We start from the raw sequence: 18,263 nt of genomic DNA, 5'->3' as shown, positions 1-18,263 counted from the left end.
GCTGTATGCCCTAGGGTTCATTTACTGGGCTGTATGCCCTAGGACTCATTTACTGGGCTGTATGCCCTAGGGTTCATTTACTGGGCTGTATGCCCTAGGGCTCATTTACTGGGCTGTATGCCCTAGAGCTAATTTACTGGGCTGTATGCCCTAGGGTTCATTTACTGGGCTGTATGCCCTAGGGCTCATTTACTGAGCTGTATACCCTATGGCTCAAATACTGGGCTGTATGCCCTATGGCTCATATACTGGTCTGTATGCCCTAGGGTTAATTTACTAGGCTGTATGCCCTAGGGCTCATTTACTGGGCTGTATGCCCTAGGGTTCATTTACTGAGCTGTATGCCCTAGGGTTCATTTACTGGGCTGTATGCCCTAGGGCTCATTTACTGGGCTGTATGCCCTAGGGTTCATTTACTGGGCTGTATGCCCTAGGGCTCATTTACTGGGCTATATGCCCTAGGGCTCATTTACTGGGGTGACGTTTAGAGATCACAATTCCTCTGCTAAAAATAGAAGGTTCCCAGGGGAGAGAAGGTGAATGACATGTTGCCAGGGGAGAGAAGGTGAATGACAGGTTGTCAGGTGAGAGAAGGTGAATGACAGGTTGCCAGGTGAGAGAAGGTGAATGACAGGTTGCCAGGTGAGAGAAGGTGAATGACAGGTTGCCAGGTGAGAGAAGGTGAATGACAGGTTGCCAGGGGAGAGAAGGTGAATGACAGGTTGCCAGGGGGGAGAAGGTGAATGACAGGTTGCCAGGTGAGAGAAGGTGAATGACAGGTTGCCAGGTGAGAGAAGGTGAATGACAGGTTGCCAGGGGAGAGAAGGTGAATGACAGGTTGCCAGGTGAGAGAAGGTGAATGACAGGTTGCCAGGTGAGAGAAGGTGAATGACAGGTTGCCAGGTGAGAGAAGGTGAATGACAGGTTGTCAGGTGAGAGAAGGTGAATGACAGGTTGCCAGGTGAGAGAAGGTGAATGACAGGTTGCCAGGTGAGAGAAGGTGAATGACAGGTTGCCAGGGAGGGGAAAGAAGGTGAATGACAGGTTGCCAGGTGAGAGAAGGTGAATGACAGGTTGCCAGGGGAAAGAAGGTGAATGACAGGTTGCCAGGTGAGAGAAGGTGAATGACAGGTTGCCAGGGGAAAGAAGGTGAATGACAGGTTGCCAGGTGAGAGAAGGTGAATGACAGGTTGCCAGGTGAGAGAAGGTGAATGACAGGTTGCCAGGTGAGAGAAGGTGAATGACAGGTTGCCAGGTGAGAGAAGGTGAATGACAGGTTGCCAGGGGAGAGAAGGTGAATGACAGGTTGCCAGGGGAGAGAAGGTGAATGACAGGTTGCCAGGTGAGAGAAGGTGAATGACAGATTGCCAGGTGAGAGAAGGTGAATGACAGGTTGCCAGGTGAGAGAAGGTGAATGACAGGTTGCCAGGGGAGAGAAGGTGAATGACAGGTTGCCAGGGGAGAGAAGGTGAATGACAGGTTGCCAGGGGAGAGAAGGTGAATGACAGGTTGCCAGGGGAGAGAAGGTGAATGACAGGTTGCCAGGTGAGAGAAGGTGAATGACAGGTTGTCAGGTGAGAGAAGGTGAATGACAGGTTGCCAGGTGAGAGAAGGTGAATGACAGGTTGCCAGGGGAGAGAAGGTGAATGACAGGATGCCAGGTGAGAGAAGGTGAAAGAAGGTTGCCAGGTCTTACAGTGCACTGCTCCAGCTGTTTCTGCAGGGCCTCTGAGTCCCCCAGCGCTGGCCACTCCTCATTCAGGAACACATCAACATCAGCCATCCACTTCCTCAGAGTCTTCACGTCATTCTGAGAGACACAGACAGATAGGTTGACAGACAGCAGAGAACTGACAATGTGCTTAGAGTCATTTATAGCCACACACGCAAACACTTCATCTCTGTCTCTATCTCTTCATCTCTGTCTCTATCACTTCATCTCTGTCTCTATCTCTTCATCTCTGTCTCTATCTCTTCATCTATGTCCCTATCTCTTCATCTCTGTCTCTGTCTCTATCACTTCATCTCTGTCTCTATCACTTCATTTCTGTCTCTATCACTTCATCTCTGTCTCTATCTCTTCATCTCTGTCTCTATCTCTTCATCTCTGTCTCTATCTCTGTCTCTATCTCTTCATCTCTGTCTCTATCACTTCATCTCTGTCTCTATCTCTATCTCTATCTCTTCATCTCTGTCTATCTCTTCATCTCTGTCTCTATCACTTCATCTCTGTCTCTATCTCTTCATCTCTGTCTCTATCTCTTCATCTCTGTCTCTATCACTTCAATTCAATTCAAGGGGCTTTATTGGCATGTGAAACATGTTAACATTGCCAAAGCAAGTGAGGTAGATAATATACAAAACAAAGCTTCATCTCTGTCTCTATCTCTTCATCTCTGTCTCTATCTCCTCATCTCTGTCTCTTCATCTCTGTCTCTATCTCTTCATCTCTGTCTCTATCTCCTCATCTCTGTCTCTTCATCTCTGTCTCTATCTCTTCATCTCTGTCTCTATCTCCTCATCTCTGTCTCTTCATCTCTGTCTCTATCTCTTCATCTCTGTCTCTATCTCCTCATCTCTGTCTCTATCTCTTCATCTCTGTCTCTATCTCCTCATCTCTGTCTCTATCTCCTCATCTCTGTCTCTATCTCCTCATCTCTGTCTCTATCTCTTCATCTCTGTCTCCTCATCTCTGTCTCTATCTCTTCATCTCTCTCTCTATCTCTTAATCTCTGTCTCTATCTCCTCATCTCTGTCTCTAGCTCCTCATCTCTGTCTCTAGCTCCTCATCTCTGTCTCTATCTCTTCATCTCTGTCTCTATCTCTCCCGCCCTCTCTTCCTTTCCCTATCTCACTCTCCCTCTATTTCGCTCTCTTTCTACTCTCTCTCGCTCCCTCTCTCCCTCTCTCTCGCAGCACACCCCCACCCCCCTACAACCCCCACAGTACCTGGAACTGCAGTAATTTAGCCATAAGCTCTGTTATCTTTGTCGCCTGTTCCCCCAGCGTTGAGGACAGGCGTCTCCAGCGAGTCATGATGCTGTCCATCTCTGCCCTGTACTTGTGACTGATCTCTGGAGGGGCCTTCTGAAAAACCTGGTCCACTGTAGACGTCAGGTAGTCCACCTCACTCTGGTGCTCTGCAAGCGCAACCTGCATTACCTGTGGGGAAGGACATGGAGATGGTTGTACTCAATACAGGGTGAATCCCAACTTTCACATTTTCACTGAAGTCTCTTCTTGATATCAATGTATGATTAAGCGAAAATGTTAGTTATGATTTGGCCATATGAGGACTTTTTAGCAGGATAGTTCATTTAATTCCATGGACGCTAGCCACCCAGAGGGGGCACTGACGGGAAGATGAATATATTAGTTTTATTGTGGGGGGCACTGGACTGGTGACCCTTAGCCCCTCTGCCCTCTCTGTCTAGGGAGAAGTGCCTGGTGACTCCTAGCCCCTCTGCCCACTATGTCTAGGGAGAAGGGACTGGTGACCCCTAGCCCCTCTGCCCTCTCTGTCTAGGGAGAAGGGACTGGTGACCCCTAGCTCCTCTGCCCTCTCTGTCTAGGGAGAAGTGCCTGGTGACTCCTAGCCCCTCTGCCCACTCTGTCTAGGGAGAAGGGACTGGTGACCCCTAGCCCCTCTGCCCTCTCTGTCTAGGGAGAAGGGACTGGTGACCCCTAGCTCCTCTGCCCTCTCTGTCTAGGGAGAAGTGCCTGGTGACCCCTAGCTCCTCTGCCCTCTCTGTCTAGAGCAGGCCTGGTGACACCTAGCCCCTCTGCCATCTCTGTCTAGGGAGAAGGGCCTGGTGACCCCTAGCCCCTGTGCCCTCTCTGTCTAGGGAGAAGGGTCTGGTGACCCCTTGCCCCTGTGCCCTCTCTGTCTAGGGAGAAGTGCCTGGTGACCCCTAGCTCCCTTGCCCTCTCTGTCTAGAGCAGGCCTGGTGACCCCTAGCCCCTCTGCCCTCTCTGTCTAGGGAGAAGGGCCTGGTGACCTCTAGCCCCTCTGCCCTCTCTGTCTAGGGAGAAGGGCCTGGTGACCTCTAGCCCCTCTGCCCTCTCTGTCTAGGGAGAAGTGCCTGGTGACCTCTAGCCCCTCTGCCCTCTCTGTCTAGGGAGAAGGGCCTGGTGATCTCTAGCCCCTCTGCCCTCTCTGTCTAGGGAGAAGGGCCTGGTGATCTATAGCCCCTCTGCCCTCTCTGTCTAGGGAGAAGGGCCTGGTGACCTCTGCCCTCTCTGTCTAGGGAGAAGGCCTGGTGACCTCTAGCTCCTCTGCCCTCTCTGTCTAGGGAGAAGTGCCTGGTGATCTCTAGCTCCTCTGCCCTCTCTGTCTAGGGAGAAGGGCCTGGTGATCTCTAGCCCCTCTGCCCTCTCTGTCTAGGGAGAAGGGCCTGGTGATCTCTAGCCCCTCTGCCCTCTCTGTCTAGGGAGAAGGGCCTGGTGATCTCTACCCCCTCTGCCCTCTCTGTCTAGGGAGAAGGGCCTGGTGACCTCTGCCCTCTCAGTCTAGGGAGAAGGCCTGGTGACCTCTAGCTCCTCTGCCCTCTCTGTCTAGGGAGAAGTGCCTGGTGATCTCTAGCTCCTCTGCCCTCTCTGTCTAGGGAGAAGGGCCTGGTGACCCCTAGCCCCTCTGCCCTCTCTGTCTAGGGAGAAGGGCCTGGTGATCTCTAGCCCTTCTGCCCTCTCTGTCTAGGGAGAAGGGCCTGGTGACCTCTAGCTCCTCTGCCCTCTCTGTCTAGGGAGAACGGCCTGGTGATCTCTAGCTCCTCTGCCCTCCCTGTCTAGGGAGAAGGGACTGGTGACCTCTAGCTCCTCTGCCCTCTCTGTCTAGGGAGAACGGCCTGGTGATCCCTAGCCCCTCTGCCCTCTCTGTCTAGGGAGAAGGGACAGGTGACCTCTAGCTCCTCTGCCCTCTCTGTCTAGGGAGAAGGGCCTGGTGACCTCTAGCTCCTCTGCCCTCTCTGTCTAGGGAGAACGGCCTGGTGATCTCTAGCTCCTCTGCCCTCTCTGTCTAGGGAGAAGGGACTGGTGACCCCTAGCCCCTCTGCCCTCTCTGTCTAGGGAGAAGGGCCTGGTGATCTCTAGCCCCTCTACCCTCTCTGTCTAGGGAGAAGGGCCTGGTGACCTCTAGCTCCTCTGCCCTCTCTGTCTAGGGAGAAGGGCCTGGTGATCTCTAGCTCCTCTGCCCTCTCTGTCTAGGGAGAACGGCCTGGTGACCTCTAGCTCCTCTGCCCTCTCTGTCTAGGGAGAAGGGCCTGGTGACCCCTAGCCCCTCTGCCCTCTCTGTCGAGGAAGAAGGGCCTGGTGACCCCTAGCCCCTCTGCCCTCTCTGTCTAGGGAGAACGGCCTGGTGACCTCTAGCCCCTCTGCCCTCTCTGTCTAGGGAGAACGGCCTGATGACCTCTAGCCCCTCTGCCCTCTCTGTCTAGGGAGAACGGCCTGGTGACCTCTAGCCCCTCTGCCCTCTCTGTCTAGGGAGAAGGGCCTGGTGACCCCTAGCCCCTCTACCCTCTCTGTCTAGGGAGATGGGCCTGGTGATCTCTAGCCCCTCTGCCCTCTCTGTCTAGGGAGAACGGCCTGGTGATCCCTAGCCCCTCTACCCTCTCTGTCTAGGGAGAAGGGACTGGTGACCTCTAGCTCCTCTGCCCTCTCTGTCTAGGGAGAAGGGCCTGGTGACCTCTAGCTCCTCTGCCCTCTCTGTCTAGGGAGAACGGCCTGGTGATCTCTAGCTCCTCTGCCCTCTCTGTCTAGGGAGAAGGGACTGGTGACCCCTAGCCCCTCTGCCCTCTCTGTCTAGGGAGAAGGGCCTGGTGATCTCTAGCCCCTCTACCCTCTCTGTCTAGGGAGAAGGGCCTGGTGACCTCTAGCTCCTCTGCCCTCTCTGTCTAGGGAGAAGGGCCTGGTGATCTCTAGCTCCTCTGCCCTCTCTGTCTAGGGAGAACGGCCTGGTGACCTCTACCTCTGCCAGGTTAATGGGCTACCAGGTTAATGGGCTACCAGGTTACCAGGTTAATGGGCTACCAGGTTAATGGGCTACCAGGTTACCAGGTTAATGGGCTACCAGGTTAATGGGCTACCAGGTTAATGGGCTACCAGGTTACCAGGTTAATGGGCTACCAGGTTACCAGGTTAATGGGCTACCAGGTTACCAGGTTAATGGGCTACCAGGTTACCAGGTTAATGGGCTACCAGGTTAATGGGCTACCATGTTAATGGGCTACCAGGTTACCAGGTTAATGGGCTACCAGGTTAATGGGCTACCAGGTTACCAGGTTAATGGGCTACCAGGTTAATGGGCTACCAGGTTAATGGGCTACCAGGTTACCAGGTTAATGGGCTACCAGGTTACCAGGTTAATGGGCTACCAGGTTAATGGGCTACCAGGTTAATGGGCTACCAGGTTACCAGGTTAATGGGCTACCAGGTTACCAGGTTACCAGGTTAATGGGCTACCAGGTTACCAGGTTAATGGGCTACCAGGTTACCAGGTTACCAGGTTAATGGGCTACCAGGTTACCAGGTTAATGGGCTACCAGGTTACCAGGTTACCAGGTTAATGGGCTACCAGGTTACCAGGTTAATGGGCTACCAGGTTACCAGGTTACCAGGTTAATGGGCTACCAGGTTACCATGTTAATGGGCTACCAGGTTACCAGGTTACCAGGTTAATGGGCTACCAGGTTACCAGGTTACCAGGTTAATGGGCTACCAGGTTACCAGGTTACCAGGTTAATGGGCTACCAGGTTACCAGGTTACCAGGTTAATGGGCTACCAGGTTACCAGGTTACCAGGTTAATGGGCTACCAGGTTACCAGGTTAATGGGCTACCAGGTTACCAGGTTACCAGGTTAATGGTAGCCGGAGGCTGATGGAGACAGATGAATAATCAAAATGGGCTACCAAAATATGTACGTTAGAACTGTCTGGGAATCAGCCAAGACAAGTAGGCTAGATGACCTGGTGACCTCTAGCTCCTCTGCCCTCTCTGTCTAGGGAGAAGGGCCTGGTGATCTCTAGCTCCTCTGCCCTCTCTGTCTAGGGAGAACGGCCTGGTGACCTCTAGCTCCTCTGCCCTCTCTGTCTAGGGAGAAGTGCCTGGTGACCCCTAGCTCCCTTGCCCTCTCTGTCTAGAGCAGGCCTGGTGACCCCTAGCCCCTCTGCCCTCTCTGTCTAGGGAGAAGGGCCTGGTGACCTCTAGCCCCTCTGCCCTCTCTGTCTAGGGAGAAGGGCCTGGTGACCTCTAGCCCCTCTGCCCTCTCTGTCTAGGGAGAAGTGCCTGGTGACCTCTAGCCCCTCTGCCCTCTCTGTCTAGGGAGAAGGGCCTGGTGATCTCTAGCCCCTCTGCCCTCTCTGTCTAGGGAGAAGGGCCTGGTGATCTATAGCCCCTCTGCCCTCTCTGTCTAGGGAGAAGGGCCTGGTGACCTCTGCCCTCTCTGTCTAGGGAGAAGGCCTGGTGACCTCTAGCTCCTCTGCCCTCTCTGTCTAGGGAGAAGTGCCTGGTGATCTCTAGCTCCTCTGCCCTCTCTGTCTAGGGAGAAGGGCCTGGTGATCTCTAGCCCCTCTGCCCTCTCTGTCTAGGGAGAAGGGCCTGGTGATCTCTAGCCCCTCTGCCCTCTCTGTCTAGGGAGAAGGGCCTGGTGATCTCTACCCCCTCTGCCCTCTCTGTCTAGGGAGAAGGGCCTGGTGACCTCTGCCCTCTCAGTCTAGGGAGAAGGCCTGGTGACCTCTAGCTCCTCTGCCCTCTCTGTCTAGGGAGAAGTGCCTGGTGATCTCTAGCTCCTCTGCCCTCTCTGTCTAGGGAGAAGGGCCTGGTGACCCCTAGCCCCTCTGCCCTCTCTGTCTAGGGAGAAGGGCCTGGTGATCTCTAGCCCTTCTGCCCTCTCTGTCTAGGGAGAAGGGCCTGGTGACCTCTAGCTCCTCTGCCCTCTCTGTCTAGGGAGAACGGCCTGGTGATCTCTAGCTCCTCTGCCCTCCCTGTCTAGGGAGAAGGGACTGGTGACCTCTAGCTCCTCTGCCCTCTCTGTCTAGGGAGAACGGCCTGGTGATCCCTAGCCCCTCTGCCCTCTCTGTCTAGGGAGAAGGGACAGGTGACCTCTAGCTCCTCTGCCCTCTCTGTCTAGGGAGAAGGGCCTGGTGACCTCTAGCTCCTCTGCCCTCTCTGTCTAGGGAGAACGGCCTGGTGATCTCTAGCTCCTCTGCCCTCTCTGTCTAGGGAGAAGGGACTGGTGACCCCTAGCCCCTCTGCCCTCTCTGTCTAGGGAGAAGGGCCTGGTGATCTCTAGCCCCTCTACCCTCTCTGTCTAGGGAGAAGGGCCTGGTGACCTCTAGCTCCTCTGCCCTCTCTGTCTAGGGAGAAGGGCCTGGTGATCTCTAGCTCCTCTGCCCTCTCTGTCTAGGGAGAACGGCCTGGTGACCTCTAGCTCCTCTGCCCTCTCTGTCTAGGGAGAAGGGCCTGGTGACCCCTAGCCCCTCTGCCCTCTCTGTCGAGGAAGAAGGGCCTGGTGACCCCTAGCCCCTCTGCCCTCTCTGTCTAGGGAGAACGGCCTGGTGACCTCTAGCCCCTCTGCCCTCTCTGTCTAGGGAGAACGGCCTGATGACCTCTAGCCCCTCTGCCCTCTCTGTCTAGGGAGAACGGCCTGGTGACCTCTAGCCCCTCTGCCCTCTCTGTCTAGGGAGAAGGGCCTGGTGACCCCTAGCCCCTCTACCCTCTCTGTCTAGGGAGATGGGCCTGGTGATCTCTAGCCCCTCTGCCCTCTCTGTCTAGGGAGAACGGCCTGGTGATCCCTAGCCCCTCTACCCTCTCTGTCTAGGGAGAAGGGACTGGTGACCTCTAGCTCCTCTGCCCTCTCTGTCTAGGGAGAAGGGCCTGGTGACCTCTAGCTCCTCTGCCCTCTCTGTCTAGGGAGAACGGCCTGGTGATCTCTAGCTCCTCTGCCCTCTCTGTCTAGGGAGAAGGGACTGGTGACCCCTAGCCCCTCTGCCCTCTCTGTCTAGGGAGAAGGGCCTGGTGATCTCTAGCCCCTCTACCCTCTCTGTCTAGGGAGAAGGGCCTGGTGACCTCTAGCTCCTCTGCCCTCTCTGTCTAGGGAGAAGGGCCTGGTGATCTCTAGCTCCTCTGCCCTCTCTGTCTAGGGAGAACGGCCTGGTGACCTCTACCTCTGCCAGGTTAATGGGCTACCAGGTTAATGGGCTACCAGGTTACCAGGTTAATGGGCTACCAGGTTAATGGGCTACCAGGTTACCAGGTTAATGGGCTACCAGGTTAATGGGCTACCAGGTTAATGGGCTACCAGGTTACCAGGTTAATGGGCTACCAGGTTACCAGGTTAATGGGCTACCAGGTTACCAGGTTAATGGGCTACCAGGTTACCAGGTTAATGGGCTACCAGGTTAATGGGCTACCATGTTAATGGGCTACCAGGTTACCAGGTTAATGGGCTACCAGGTTAATGGGCTACCAGGTTACCAGGTTAATGGGCTACCAGGTTAATGGGCTACCAGGTTAATGGGCTACCAGGTTACCAGGTTAATGGGCTACCAGGTTACCAGGTTAATGGGCTACCAGGTTAATGGGCTACCAGGTTAATGGGCTACCAGGTTACCAGGTTAATGGGCTACCAGGTTACCAGGTTACCAGGTTAATGGGCTACCAGGTTACCAGGTTAATGGGCTACCAGGTTACCAGGTTACCAGGTTAATGGGCTACCAGGTTACCAGGTTAATGGGCTACCAGGTTACCAGGTTACCAGGTTAATGGGCTACCAGGTTACCAGGTTAATGGGCTACCAGGTTACCAGGTTACCAGGTTAATGGGCTACCAGGTTACCATGTTAATGGGCTACCAGGTTACCAGGTTACCAGGTTAATGGGCTACCAGGTTACCAGGTTACCAGGTTAATGGGCTACCAGGTTACCAGGTTACCAGGTTAATGGGCTACCAGGTTACCAGGTTACCAGGTTAATGGGCTACCAGGTTACCAGGTTACCAGGTTAATGGGCTACCAGGTTACCAGGTTAATGGGCTACCAGGTTACCAGGTTACCAGGTTAATGGTAGCCGGAGGCTGATGGAGACAGATGAATAATCAAAATATGTACGTTAGAACTGTCTGGGAATCAGCCAAGACAAGTAGGCTAGAAAATCATGACAACTTGAGTGGATTTACCCTTTAACAAACAAACACTACATAACATTATTATTCATACTAGGTGTGATGATGTGAAAACAATCAATGCTCAAACAAAACACACACACACAACATTAGTTTGACTGTTTAGCCAATAAGGGGCAGTATCCCCTCCCTCCCTCCCTCTCCATCCAGTCGGGTCAATACTAAGGCTCCCTAATGACGCTATGAGATATAACGGCCTCAGGGTAAATGTCTCCAGGAGAATCACAGGACAGAGAGAAGAGACAGGTGTTCATCTCCAGGTTTCTGACAGTCATCATTGCCAGTGGTGGTAGGTAGCCGCTCTGGGTCTGTGTGGTTAAGACCTGAAGTTTAAAAAGATGTCTAGAGGCAGACAGAGACATCAACGTGTGGGCCTATAGACATTTTCTCTCTGGGGAGGGATCAAGTTGTTTAGTATTGTTTATATCCATCGTAATGAGAGATATTGATATTATGTTTATTATAATATCCAAGAACAGTAACTGAGGACAAGCTTAGAAAAAATGTATTGTAACAATGATAATATTTTAGCTAATTACTATGCAGAGATATTCTACTGACTACCCCTAGATAGCACGGAGGAGGGAGAAGATTCCACCCTGCTGCCATGTGAGGTAGAACATCCTAACTAAGATTCCACCCTGCTGCCCTGTGAGGAAGAACATCCTAACTAAGATTCCACCCTGCTGCCCTGTGAGGTAGAACATCCTAACTAAGATTCCATCCTGCTGCCCTGTGAGGTAGAACATCCTAACTAAGATTCCACCCTGCTGCCCTGTGAGGTAGAACATCCTAACTAAGATTCCACCCTGCTGCCCTGTGAGGTAGAACATCCTAACTAAGATTCCACCCTGCTGCCCTGTGAGGTAGAACATCCTAACGAAGATTCCACCCTGCTGCCCTGTGAGGTAGAACATCCTAACTAAGATTCCATCCTGCTGCACTGTGAGGTAGAACATCCTAACTAAGATTCCATCCTGCTGCCCTGTGAGGTAGAACATCCTAACTAAGATTCCACCCTGCTGCCCTGTGAGGAAAACATCCTAACTAAGATTCCATCCTGCTGCACTGTGAGGTAGAACATCCTAACTAAGATTCCATCCTGCTGCCCTGTGAGGTAGAACATCCTAACTAAGATTCCACCCTGCTGCAATGTGAGGAAAACATCCTAACTAAGATTCCATCCTGCTGCCCTGTGAGGTAGAACATCCTAACTAAGATTCCACCCTGCTGCCCTGTGAGGTAGAACATCCTAACTAAGATTCCATCCTGCTGCCCTGTGAGGTAGAACATCCTAACTAAGATTCCATCCTGCTGCCCTGTGAGGTAGAACATCCTAACTAAGATTCCACCCTGCTGCAATGTGAGGAAAACATCCTAACTAAGATTCCATCCTGCTGCCCTGTGAGGTAGAACATCCTAACTAAGATTCCATCCTGCTGCCCTGTGAGATAGAACATCCTAACAATGATTCATCCCTGATGCCCTGTGAGGTAGAACATCCTACTGTACCTACAGTGCCTTGCAAATGTATTCATCCCCCCTTGGCATTTTCCCTATTTTGTTGCATTACAACCTGTAATTTAAATGGATTTTTATTTGGATTTCATGTAACGGACATACACAAAATAGTCCAAATTGGTGAAAATAGTTATTTGTTTCAAAGAATTCTAAAATATAAAAAACAGAAAAGTGGTGTGTGCATATGTATTCACCTCTCTGGCATTAGTCAGAGAGGCAACAAAGAGACCAAAGATAACCCTGAAGGAGCTGCAAAGCTCCAAAGCGAAGATTGGAGTATCTGTCCATAGGACCATTTTAAGCCGTACACTCTACAGAGCTGGGTTTTACGGAAGAGTGGCCAGAAAAAAATAAGCAAACATGTTTGGTGTTCGCCAGAAGGCTTGTGGGAGACTTCCCAAACATATGGAAGAAGGTACTCTGGTCAGATGAGACTAAAATTGAGCTTTTTGACCATCAAGGAAAATGCTATGTCTGGCGCAAACCCAACACCTCCCATCACCCCGAGAATACCATCCCCACAGTAAAGCATGGTGGTGGCAGCATCATGCTGTGGGGATGTCTTTCATCATCTGGAAGACTGAAACAGGTTTCCCTCAATAATTTCCCTGTATTTAGCGCCAGGCATTGGGGCGGCAGGGTTGGACTAGTAACCGGAAGGTTGCAAGTTCAAATCCCCGAGCTGACAAGGTACAAATCTGTCGTTCTGCCCCTGAACAGGCAGTTAACCCACTGTTCCTAGGCCATTATTGAAAATAAGATTTTTTTCTTAACTGACTTGCCTAGTTAAATAAAGGTACAATTTATTTATATTTTTAAATAGAGACATACCCCAAGAGACTTGCAGCTGCAAAATGTTTTTTTTGGGGGGGGGTGAATAGTTATGCATGCTCAAGTTTTCTGTTTTTTTTGTGTCTTATTTCTTGTTTGTTTCACAATGAAAAATATTTTGCAACTTCAATGTGGTAGAGATGTTGTGTAAATCAAATGATACAACACCCCCCCCCCCCAAAAAAATCTATTTTAATTCCAGGTTGTCAGGCAACAAAATACAAGGGGGGTGAACCACTGCGCAAGCTACTGTATCTCAGGTTAAACTGATCTGACCTTGGATTTAAAGTCTCAGAGAACATCCATTTAGCACCAGAACTTAATAAAAACAACAACAAGGCCATAAACAGTCTTAGTGTTTTTACGGGGTGATTCATTTTGTCACAATAACAAGGTGAAATGAGTCTTCAGTGTGTCCCAAATGGAACCCTAATCCTAATTATGAAGTGCACTACTTTTGACCAGAGCCTACATCAAAAGTAGTGCATTACATAGGGAACAGGGTGCCATTTGGGACACAGATTTAGTCCGTGCTGTGTGGCAGTAACCCTGGGACATCCATAGATAGAGAGATGGAAAAACACACTGATTTGATCCTCTGGGTTTTCCTCTGTCGTCAATAACATTTCTCCATTTCTCATAATTGCAGTGAGGCGCTGCTCTGCTCTGTTAGTGCTCTCTGAATGTAAAGCAGTAGAGAGAACAACTATTTATCCTGGCAGCCCTGCTGGCATCTCCTCATCAAGGGTTACTGCACTTTCACTGAACTAGATCATCATGTGAAGCAGCCTCTTGTTTCTGGTCTTGTCTTGACTGTTAATACGTTGATTCAGTACGCGGGCTGTTCAACTACGTTGCATTAACAGTGTGAAAGCAGAAATTGTTACGGGTGTTTTGTGGCAGAATCCTCATAATAAAACAGCCAGACACACACCCAACCAGTCAGCCAGACACACAGCCAACCAGTCAGACAGACACACAGCCAACCAGTCAGCCAGACACACAGCCAACCAGTCAGCCAGACACACAGCCAACCAGTCAGCCAGACACACAGCCAACCAGTCAGCCAGACACACAGCCAACCAGTCAGCCAGACACACAGCCAACCAGTCAGCCAGACACACACCCAACCAGTCAGCCAGACACACAGCCAACCAGTCAGCCAGACACACAGCCAACCAGTCAGCCAGACAGACAGCCAACCAGTCAGCCAGACACACAGCCAACCAGTCAGCCAGACACACACCCAACCAGTCAGCCAGACACACAGCCAACCAGTCAGCCAGACACACAGCCAACCAGTCAGCCAGACACACAGCCAACCAGACATCCAGGGTGGTTCAGTACCTTGACATCCTTCAGTCTCCCCTCCATGGTAGGGTATTCAGTGACGGCTGTAGAGGGGATGGCTAGCCTCGCCTCACACTGCTGTAACCAGGCCAACAGAGTAAATACTGTCTCCTTATAGAGTACTGGAGGAAGGCTCTCCTGAACTGGAGGGAGAGATACAATAATGGTTAGGGGATGGAGCCTGCTGTCAGACTCTACCACTTCACTATAAAATACTATATACTCTACCACTTCACTATAATATACAACATACTCTACCACTTCACTATGGTATACTATATACTCTATCACTTCATTATAATATACTATATACTCTACCACTTCACTATAATAAACTATATACTCTACCACTTCACTATGGTATACTATATACTCTATCACTTCATTATAATATACTATATACTCTACCACTTCACTATAATAAACTATATACTCTACCATTTCACTATAATATACTATATACTCTACTACTTCACTATGATATACTATATACTCTACCACTTCACTATAATATACTATATACTCTACCACTTCACTATGATATACTATATACTCTACCACTTCACTATAATATACTATATACTCTACTACTTCACTATGATATACTATATACTCTACCACTTCACTATAATATACTATATACTCTACCACTTCACTATAATATACTATATACTCTACCACTTCACTAAAATATACTATATACTCTACCACTTCACTATAATATACTATATCCTCACAGTCCTTCTGGTCTGCTGTCAGGCTCTACCACTTCACTATGATATACTATATACTCTACCACTTCACTATGATATACTATATACTCTACCACTTCACTATAATATACTATATACTCTACCACTTCACTATAATATACTATATCCTCACAGCCCTTCTGGTCTGCTGTCAGACTATACCACTTCACTATAATATACTATATACTCTACCACTTCACTATAATAAACTATATACTCTACCATTTCACTATAATATACTATATACTCTACCACTTCACTATAATATACTATATACTATACCACTTCACTATAATATACTATATACTCTACCACTTCACTATATATACTATATACTCTACCATTTCACTATAATATACTATATACTCTACCACTTCACTATAATATACTATATACTCACAGCCCTTCTGGTCTGCTGTCAGACTTTAAAACTTCACTATAATATACTATATACTGACAGCCCTTCTGGTCTGCTGTCAGACTATACCACTTCACTATAATATACTATATACTCTATCACTTCACTATAATATACTATATACTCTACCACTTCACTATAATATACTATATACTCTACCACTTCACTATATATACTATATACTCTACCATTTCACTATGATATACTATATACTCTACCACTTCACTATAATATACTATATACTGACAGCCCTTCTGGTCTGCTGTCAGACTCTACCACTTCATTATAATATACTATATACTCACAGCCCTTCTGGTCTGCTGTCAGACTCTACCACTTCACTATAATATACTATATACTCTACCACTTCACTATGATATACTATATACTCACAGTACTTCTGGCCTGCTGTCAGACTCTACCACTTCACTATATATACTATATACTCTATCACTTCACTATAATATACTATATACTCTATCACTTCACTATAATATACAATATACTCTACCACTTCACTATAATATACTATATACTCTACCACTTCACTATATATACTATATACTCTACCATTTCACTATGATATACTATATACTCTACCACTTCACTATAATATACTATATACTGACAGCCCTTCTGGTCTGCTGTCAGACTCTACCACTTCATTATAATATACTATATATTGACAGCCCTTCTGGTCTGCTGTCAGACTCTACCACTTCATTATAATATACTATATACTCACAGCCCTTCTGGTCTGCTGTCAGACTCTACCACTTCACTATAATATACTATATACTCACAGCCCTTCTGGTCTGCTGTCAGACTCTACCACTTCATTATAATATACTATATACTCACAGCCCTTCTGGTCTGCTGTCAGACTCTACCACTTCACTATAATATACTATATACTGACAGCCCTTCTGGTCTGCTGACAGACTCTACCACTTCATTATAATATACTATATACTCTACCACTTCACTATATATACTATATACTCTACCATTTCACTATAATATACTATATACTCTACCATTTCACTATGATATACTATATACTGACAGCCCTTCTGGTCTGCTGACAGACTCTACCACTTCATTATAATATACTATATACTCTACCACTTCACTATATATACTATATACTCTACCACTTCACTATAATATACTATATACTCTACCATTTCACTATGATATACTATATACTCTACCACTTCACTATAATATACTATATACTCTACCACTTCACTATAATATACTATATACTCTACCACTTCACTATAATATACTATATACTCTACCACTTCACTATATATACTATATACTCTACCATTTCACTATGATATACTATATACTCTACCACTTCACTATAATATACTATATACTGACAGCCCTTCTGGTCTGCTGTCAGACTCTACCACTTCATTATAATATACTATATCCTCTACCACTTCACTATAATATACTATATACTCTACCATTTCACTATATATACTATATACTCTACCACTTCACTATAATATACTATATACTGACAGCCCTTCTGGTCTGCTGACAGACTCTACCACTTCATTATAATATACTATATACTCTACCACTTCACTATATATACTATATACTCTACCATTTCACTATAATATACTATATACTCTACCATTTCACTATGATATACTATATACTGACAGCCCTTCTGGTCTGCTGACAGACTCTACCACTTCATTATAATATACTATATACTCTACCACTTCACTATATATACTATATACTCTACCACTTCACTATAATATACTATATACTCTACCATTTCACTATGATATACTATATACTCTACCACTTCACTATAATATACTATATACTCTACCACTTCACTATAATATACTATATACTCTACCATTTCACTATATATACTATATACTCTACCACTTCACTATAATATACTATATCCTCTACCACTTCACTATAATATACTATATACTCTACCATTTCACTATATATACTATATACTCTACCACTTCACTATAATATACTATATACTCTACCATTTCACTATGATATACTATATACTCTACCACTTCACTATAATATACTATATACTCTACCACTTCACTATATATACTATATACTCTACCACTTCACTATAATATACTATATACTCTACCATTTCACTATGATATACTATATACTCTACCATTTCACTATGATATACTATATACTCTACCACTTCACTATAATATACTATATACTCTACCACTTCACTATATATACTATATACTCTACCACTTCACTATAATATACTATATACTCTACCATTTCACTATATATACTATATACTCTACCATTTCACTATGATATACTATATACTCTACCACTTCACTATATATACTATATACTCTACCACTTCACTATAATATACTATATACTCTACCATTTCACTATGATATACTATATACTCTACCACTTCACTATAATATACTATACACTCTACCACTTCACTATAATATACTATATACTCTACCACTTCACTATAATATACTATATACTCTACCACTTCACTATATATACTATATACTCTACCACTTCACTATAATATACTATATACTGACAGCCCTTCTGGTCTGCTGTCAGACTCTACCACTTCACTATAATATACTATATACTCTACCATTTCACTATATATACTATATACTCTACCACTTCACTATATATACTATATACTCTACCACTTCACTATAATATACTATATACTCTACCACTTCACTATAATATACTATATACTCTACCATTTCACTATGATATACTATATACTCTACCACTTCACTATAATATACTATATACTCTACCACTTCACTATAATATACTATATACTCTACCACTTCACTATAATATACTATATACTCTACCACTTCACTATATATACTATATACTCTACCACTTCACTATAATATACTATATACTGACAGCCCTTCTGGTCTGCTGTCAGACTCTACCACTTCATTATAATATACTATATACTCTACCACTTCACTATATATACTATATACTCTACCATTTCACTATAATATACTATATACTCTACCACTTCACTATAATATACTATAGACTCTACCACTTCACTATGATATACTATAGACTCTACCACTTCACTATGATATACTATATACTCTACCACTTCACTATATATACTATATACTCACAGCCCTTCTGGCCTGCTGT

The 18,263-nt window shown here is 46.9% G+C and overlaps 1 protein-coding gene across 11 annotated transcripts in view; it reads right to left on the bottom strand.

Annotated features, from left to right (window-relative positions):
- LOC110519331 (dystrophin-like) overlaps nucleotides 1–18,263 on the bottom strand; it is a 369,908-nt gene that overhangs the window by 140,394 nt on the left and 211,251 nt on the right. For all 11 annotated transcript variants that reach the window (XM_036982105.1, XM_036982095.1, XM_036982096.1 and 8 more), the window contains 3 exons: nucleotides 13,875–14,020; nucleotides 2,950–3,162; nucleotides 1,697–1,810 (listed from right to left, as the gene is read on the bottom strand). In XM_036982105.1, the coding sequence (XP_036838000.1) occupies nucleotides 1,697–1,810; nucleotides 2,950–3,162; nucleotides 13,875–14,020 (473 nt within the window). The remainder of the gene's footprint in view (nucleotides 1–1,696; nucleotides 1,811–2,949; nucleotides 3,163–13,874; nucleotides 14,021–18,263) is intronic.

This window comes from Oncorhynchus mykiss, chromosome 7 (assembly GCF_013265735.2).
Source record: "Oncorhynchus mykiss isolate Arlee chromosome 7, USDA_OmykA_1.1, whole genome shotgun sequence".
Classification (NCBI taxonomy): Eukaryota; Metazoa; Chordata; class Actinopteri; order Salmoniformes; family Salmonidae; genus Oncorhynchus; species Oncorhynchus mykiss.
This window is presented reverse-complemented; position numbering and strand designations above follow the sequence as displayed.